This window comes from Berghia stephanieae, chromosome 3 (genome assembly GCF_034508935.2).
Source record: "Berghia stephanieae isolate SIO BIC M18660-M18661 chromosome 3, UCSD_Bste_1.3, whole genome shotgun sequence".
Classification (NCBI taxonomy): domain Eukaryota; kingdom Metazoa; phylum Mollusca; class Gastropoda; order Nudibranchia; family Aeolidiidae; genus Berghia; species Berghia stephanieae.
In genome coordinates this window covers 10,455,178-10,463,010 of record NC_088362.1, presented here as the reverse complement: position 1 = coordinate 10,463,010, position 7,833 = coordinate 10,455,178, and the positions used below count along the sequence as shown (strand labels likewise).

General features: G+C 34.5%; 1 protein-coding gene across 1 annotated transcript in view; it reads left to right on the top strand.

The window, feature by feature from the left end:
* LOC144967136 (uncharacterized) overlaps positions 1-6,307 on the top strand; it is a 46,508-nt gene extending 40,201 nt beyond the window's left edge. Inside the window, exons 15-20 of the mRNA XM_078904000.1 lie at positions 1-77; positions 1,275-1,345; positions 2,514-2,618; positions 4,317-4,411; positions 5,006-5,075; positions 5,991-6,307. The exon at positions 1-77 is cut by the window's left edge and continues 80 nt beyond it. Coding sequence (XP_078760126.1) covers positions 1-77; positions 1,275-1,345; positions 2,514-2,618; positions 4,317-4,411; positions 5,006-5,075; positions 5,991-6,224 — 652 coding nt within the window. The 3' untranslated portion in view covers positions 6,225-6,307. The remainder of the gene's footprint in view (positions 78-1,274; positions 1,346-2,513; positions 2,619-4,316; positions 4,412-5,005; positions 5,076-5,990) is intronic.
* The last annotated feature ends 1,526 nt before the right edge of the window (positions 6,308-7,833 follow it).

The following is a 7,833-nucleotide window of genomic DNA, read 5'->3' as shown; positions in this document are numbered from 1 at the left end:
TAGATTGAAGGCACGAAACAGAATATCACTCTATGTGGAGCAGGAAACCATAGAAAGAAGGATCAGCTTCCAAGAATGTAAGGAGTCTGGAAATATACGATCCATCCTCTGAGAGCGAAACTTTTAGCAACAGAACATAATAAAAATTTTTTTCTAAATATGATAACATTTCCTTTACTCATCCCATAGGGGAAATTTTTCTCTGGGGTCTATTTCAAGAGAAGACTGGAATAATCCAGGCGTCAGCCGTAGTGCAGCGTCGCCAAATTGAGCGAGGGTGAGGTAATTTGCTCAAGGGCACACAGCGCAGCGGCGGGTGATCGAATTTGGTGCCTTCCGGGTACTTAAGTTTACATTATGTAATGTTATGTTATGGTATATAGTAATTCGTATTGCTATATTTTATTTACACACGTTTTGTTTCATTATCAATTCTAATCATTTAATCTAAATTTACATTACCATTTTCTTGGTGTATTGGGAATATATTTGATATCAGTTTGCTTACAGTTCTTTAGGTTTATGACTATATATCACATATCACCATGATATTGAATGAGATCCTAATGAATTCTCTAATTATGTGTGCTCAGTTTCCGTCACACATATCTAGTAACTAAAGGTCATAAGACCTAGTAAACCTTCAACCATTTCGTATAATGTTAAAGAGAATGGATTCATAACCTTTTTAAATGTGAAAAGTCATTCCAAAGCCAAAGTGATTTTTCTGTGTGTGTTTCATCAGGATAAGATACCAATTTTGAGTGATGTGTCACATATGTGACCGTCGTGTCAATCTGGTATTATGTCGTAATTCACAAGATGAACAAAATGGTTTAATGTAAAAAATGATCACATTTTAAAATTGCGCCTATATTGCTTTGTGGTATGACAATCGCCTTCGGTATCGAAGGTCCGGTGTTATCAGCGGTGCATAGATAAGTCCTCAGAAAAATGCTCTTTACTCATATTCACTTATCGTACTCAGGTGTAAAATTAGTACCTGACTGTTAGCATCGTTGTCACTTTTGGGGAAAAAAACCCCCATGTAATATCGCCTAAAAGGCGTCATGTCCCGTAAGAGCTTTGAGTACGTTTAGTGGCTATTGCACAATATAAATGATTAAGCTGTTAAAATTGTTTTTAAAGTCATTGAAGAGTAGCATTGTCCTTGGTGTACTCAGAGTGCATACGATACGCTGAAACTATAAGAGGAAAAGTGATGATTTGAGAACAAAAACATTTAAATAATCTGTAAAATCTCTGTTTCCCAGGTGATTTTCTATCCAAGTACTGTATATTTCCAAACGGACGATGGGATGTGTACAGAGGATATTTTGAGAGGGTTTGTTTTTATTTTATCCGCAATTCATCTCATAAAAAATACGTTTTACAAGAATCAATCAGCCGGTGATATCCAATGCGTACTCTTTCTATAGTTCATATCAATAGAAACTCGACAGTTTTCAGTTAAAGTGAACTCGAGAAAGTTTAAAATTGATTCAAATTTTCTCCCTTCTTACTTACATACTTACTGAGTGATACTTACTAAAACTTGAGCTTAGGTTTAAGCTATAATCAGTAAGGTTATATACTGACTGCAATCATTAAACAATTCAAATGTCTATATTTATTTGATATTTGATGTGACGTATGAGAGAATCGCCATTTTAAAGAATTATTCAATTTTCACTCACCATCGTATTCTGATGGTTTTATTTTAGTGTTTCATTATTTTCGATATAAGGTGATTGTTAATCATTTTATTTAAATGATATACCATAAGATAAATACTTATTTTTATGTCTCTTCAATCTGAATATGTTTATATCATAATATTAATGTTTCTCAATTCAAATACGTTGGGGGTTGATGACAATTTTAAATGTGCATCAATTTGTATTAGGGTGGATTTTTATTAAAATGTATAGTGTTTCATCACACCATTATTTTGGATGTTGAGAACAATTTTTTAAAGAAAGTTCCATCACGACTGGGGATTCGTGACAGAGTTTCGTCTATCTATAATAGGCGGATGTTGGTGACAATATATAAATGTTCCGTCAAGAGTGGAAGTTTATGTCATAGTTTCATCAATCAAAATTAAAGGATGTTCATGACAATGTTGTAATCTTTCATCAGATATATAAGGAGTAACTATTAATACGTTAATTTCATATCATAACATAAAATTTCATCACTTTATCACGCAATGTCCAAATATAGCACCATCTGCAGGACATAATATGATCCTGAATACCGATGAGACTTTCATTGCGTGGTTCAATAACTGCAAAGATATGGCACGACCAAACGAAACTACTAATGTACTATTATGAGGATATACTTACAATCTGTGATTTAAATAAAATATTCCATCAATTTATATTAGATGACTTTTGATAACAATTATGTTTAAATGTTTTACACTTCTATAATGAAAACCTTGATGTCTTTATATAATAAATGTTTCAGCAATGATTTTTTTATATTTGATTCATCAATCTGTATAGGTGGATGTTGATGGCCGTGGATGGCTTTCCAGAGATGAAACGGTCGAGGCATTACGGTACGCTAATAATGAACTCACAGGCAAAGAGGAGGCGTTTTTGTATAGGGTATGTAACACTATCCATAACAACTTCCTGATAAAGGCCGCTTTTATCATTAAAATAAATATTGTTATTGCCTTCTTCATTACCATTTAGATAATCATTAATATGTTCATTGTGATATCACTATTAGCTTATTAACATTAGATCACCATTACCATCATCATCATTATTAGGAGTGTCATCATCATCATCATCATCATCATCATCATCATCATCATCATCATCATCATCATCATCATCATCATCATCAACATCATCATCATCATCATCATCATCATCAACATCATCATCATCATCATCATCATCATCATCATCATCATCATCATCAACATCATCATCATCATCATCATCATCATCATCATCATCAACAACATCATCATCATAATAATCATCATCATCGGTACCATAACCATAAACAACAATATCATTGCATTCGTTTGATTACATTTTCATGTCGATTTTAATGTTGATCGCAATACTTTCCAAAGGAAAAAAAAATAATATTGTATTGAATCAGAATAACAATGGGAAATTTTATCCTTTTATCACTCTTTAATTCAAAGCAATGTCTTAAGACATGCGAATACCTATCTATAGATGTTATCAAATAAACAGTTTAGAATACAAAACACAGGCTCATGACTGACATCGTATGATGTTTGAAAAGAAAATCTGATTCTTAACCCCCGATGATAAAAATAGACTTCATTATTATAAATTTTGAAATTTTATTTAAATCACCGTGCCTCATTGGTAAGATTGTAATCTCTCAAGATGACTAAATCTCAATTTTTGAAATTATTTTCACTTTAAATCAAATCTGCGGAATTTTGTTCACATGGCCGGCACCGACGGCGTAAAAGATAGGAGCACAACAACATACGTCAGATTAAGGCACAAATTCGAAAGTCGTGAAACCCTCTTAATTGTCAAAAGGAAAAAAAGTATAGGGATACACTTAGGAGTCATGACCCGGGTCTGGTCCAGCCCCTTTCGAGTGTAAGAAGTTAACCCTCTCCTTGCCGGCCAGTTTCAGAATTTTCCCCAAAATTACACATCCACCCAACACAAAATATTTTTCTTAATCAAGCAGAAGATTAACATTCTATGCATAATACTTTTCAATAAAATGAGCTCTACAATCCAGAGTCAAGTTCTTATGGCTATAATAAACACATTCTCTTCAAAGTTTACGAGAAACAAACATAATCAGAAAAGAAAGTTTTTGGTTGCATCGTGCCGAATATGATGAGTGTCCTGTAGTTGGTAAGGAGAGGGTTAAGGACCGGAACACTTGCTCGAAGTTTTTCTTCTCCAAAAACGTTCTTCTTTAGCTCTACTTGAGTTTCTTAATACGTTAGGAATTGTAGCGGTCGATCACATTTATATCATTCTGAAACAAATTGATCATAACCTTTGAGGTGCGTTATATTAATCATCTTATCTTTTTCATCAAATCTATAAAAGATGAAGTGAGTAGAAAAGTGCCAGAAGACAATAGAGAATAAAAAATTTTCGCGGCGGTGATGGGGTTTGAACCTATTGGTACGACAACTCCGCCTGGCCGGTGAGAGAGTGACTACCGTAAATTTTTATTCTCTATTGTCTTCTGGCACTTTTCTACTCACTTCATCTTTTGTTGTTACCAACATAAGTGCCTGCTCCTCATCAAATCTATGCGCATTGTTTTCCCATGACCAGGTACTGGAGATGGCAGGTTATAACGTGGACGATGGGGCTGATGCAAAACTATTCTCTATCATAGCGGCTCTTTCACACAGAATATCATCGTTAGAGTAAGTGATACACAGAGACGACATAACACCGATCTTTGATATGATAAATTGTAATCATGTTTTAAGTTTAATTTATTAGCCTAACTCTTATTATAATTTCTTAAAATAATAACAATAACATTGACTTCAAATTTGAGAGGCTCCCTCAAAATGACCCCATGAGCTTACTGATTCATTGCTTGTTTCGTATCCAGTAAAAGTTGACAAGATTGTGTTAATGGTAAATAAAGTCCAAAGAGCATGAACGTGCTCCTGAAAAAAATGATGGTAAAGTCCAAATTCACCATTACTCAGTGAACGTTACCATAAAAAGGGAAAGACAACCCATCAAATCAAATGTACATTTTTTGGCTAACACAACGAAAGAAAAAAATAATTAATATATTATCTGTACAAAGTACTAAAAATCTATATTCAGATCATCTATTTCATTATTAGTCCAAACCGTCTATTGCATATAAACTTTATTAAACTTCTTTCCACATAATCGTCATCTCCCCCATTATTGGGGCTCTTTCATTCCCACACGCAATTTATTGTTTGATGTCAAGGTATTCTACACATTATTTGTAATTTAAATATTACTTTTTTCAGTTCCTGGATGAAGCTTATGATTGCTGACATCAACTTTCAGCTACTAGAAATGAAAATGTTTCTGTGCAAGGTAAAACAATCATTAGTCAATTATTCATAATGTTCAATAAAGAATGAGTCAAGAGATTAACTTTGGAGACTATGATGCCAAAATAGATTGATAGTAGACGTAAGGGTTCCTAGTATTATAATAGTATTAAGAACAACGTTGATAAAATTGTTTTATTACAATACAGTGCCACTACGTATCTCTCACATCTATAGTGCACTTTACAATGGTTCAATTAATCCTACAGATATCTATAATATATATATATATATATATATATATATATATATATATATATATATATATATATATATATATATATATATATATAAGATGAGAGCTGTAGGGGGCTCACAGTATCCACCATTATCTACAATACTCATTTATATAAAACCTGTACCTTTATGCGACTTTGTGGTCGAGTATAATTAAATTGAACTTTAGATTTATAGATTCCAAGTTCGGTTCCCATTGTATGATAGGTACTTCATTCACAGATTCTCAGCTTTCTCAGGTGTAAATTGAGTAGATTTTGTTATATTGATCTAGTAATCGCTTTCGGATCGGAAGGTCCTGGGTTCGAGCGTCGGTCGGCGCAATGTTGAATCCTTGGCAAAGGCTCTTAACTCACATTCTCTCACCGTGATCAGGTGTAAAATGAGTACCTGGCCGTTAACGGCGCTGGCTCTGTCCGAAAAAAATTGTAAAATCGCCAAACTGGCGTCATGTCCCGTCAAACATGTTTAGTGTTTCTGTTGGCCAGGGACCCCTTGTAAAGCGCTTTGAGCGTGTTTAGTGGGTATTGCGCTATATAAAAGCTTTATTTAAAAAAATCTATAGTAGTTAATTATAAAAGTCTATAAATCTTCCACACCATTTATTTTTTCTTCTGATTAAGCATTCATTTGTTTTGGTTCCCATCTCCTTTATTTCCAGAACTTGTGGGAAATTTGTGTAGACAAATTGACAAAACGCATCAGTATAGATCAGTTGATAGTGGAACTCCGCTCCGGAGGCATCAGCTCCCAGAACGAGGAAAATGTGAAAGAGAAACTAGGCCGTCTTCACTCCATGGATCTGCTGGATTTTCTGACTTACTCCCCTTTGTTCATTATGATTCACACCTCGGTGGTATCCAACCCTTTGCTGGATTATACAGATCGTCAGTAAAATAGGATCTTACTCCCCTTTGTTCATTATGATTCACACCTCGGTGGTATCCAATCCTTTGCTGGATTATACAGATCGTCAGTAAAATAGGCTTGAAAAGTTAGTCATGACGTACGTCACTTCCCTCGTAATGAGGCATAGTAACTTAGCAACTGGCTCTAAACTATCGGACAATGGCGGACGCTCTTATGAAATATTTCTCCGACGAGCACAAAAGTGTATCAAGAGGAGACAAACATTATAAATATGATCGTGATTTGACTTATATACATTCTGATCACTTGACATGTGAAAAGTTATAGCCAGCATGAAGAATAAAAAGTACTAATTCTCTTTGTTTAGAACCACGCTGCTTGCTGTTGCCTGGCGACGGGATATCAGACTATTGAATCCAATGCTCATGCCGCTAGATGTTGAATTCTGGGAAATTCTTTAGCCTGACCTAATGTTTCCAAAAAAAAAAAATGGGTAAAATAGTTACCAAAAAGGAATTATAAACTTTTAAAAAGCAGTCCTAAAGATCAACAAAAAAAAACAAAACGCGATGAATGAAACGTTAAAGACTTACTTAATTACTTTCTTATCCGAACCAGCGACCACCTGAGTTCTAGCCCTTCGGTCTTGTGCAATGACGTAGAAGTTAGACGTCTTTTGTAGTTGTTCCAGGTGACTATAAAGTGTGTTACTGAAACGTTAAAGGCGAATTCGTCCTTATGTTCTCTTCATCGTGTTTTGTTAACAAAGTGGAAACACAATGTTCCCATTATTGACTTTGTTAATTAAATTGAACCGTCCATTCCATTTGACAAGTGTTATTTAAATATCTCTCTCTCTCTCTCTCTCTCTCTCTCTCTCTCTCTCTCACTCTCTCTCTCTCTATTTTATCTAAGGATAAATGTAGATGGAAAGGAACCTATTTTGAAGTCGATATGAAAGAAAACTACTCTAGATTAATCATTACAATTTGTGACCTCTCGTCTCAAAACGGTATTATGTCGGAATGGACCAGATGATAAAAAGTAAAATTATAGTTAAACTGGTCAAAAATATGAAACGTTGGTATTTAGCACAGTAAAATATGATATTCCTCTCTTCTATAAAGCATACAAACTCAACTGAAGCATGCTATTTCTGGCTACAAATTCCGTTTTCAGCAACTTAATTATACCGTTTTGAGACGAGGGGTCACATTTTATTGACTCAGCCCTGAAACCTATTCATTCGTATAATAAAATTTCCTTTCGGATAGAAAAGTTTGTCCCTTCGAGCCATTAAGTACATGGAACCGGAGTTAATCCCGGTTTATATAGCGTGAAACAAAAAAACAGCAATTGCTTGCTACCCTTTTGATAGGAGGCTTGTTTATAGCAATGTACTTTACACCAGATCTAACAAGCCAAGCTACCCAATCACTGCTGGGTAGTCTGAAAAATACTTTCAACTTTACCCGGGATCGAACTCGGTCTCTTTGCGTGTGAGACGAGTGCTCTGACAACTGAGCTATCGAGATCGCCATTCCTTTCAGATAATGTGCAAAGGTTGTTAATTTAAAAAAAAAAATCAAAATGGACACAGTATTGGTGATATTCACCAGACCATGTTAAAACTG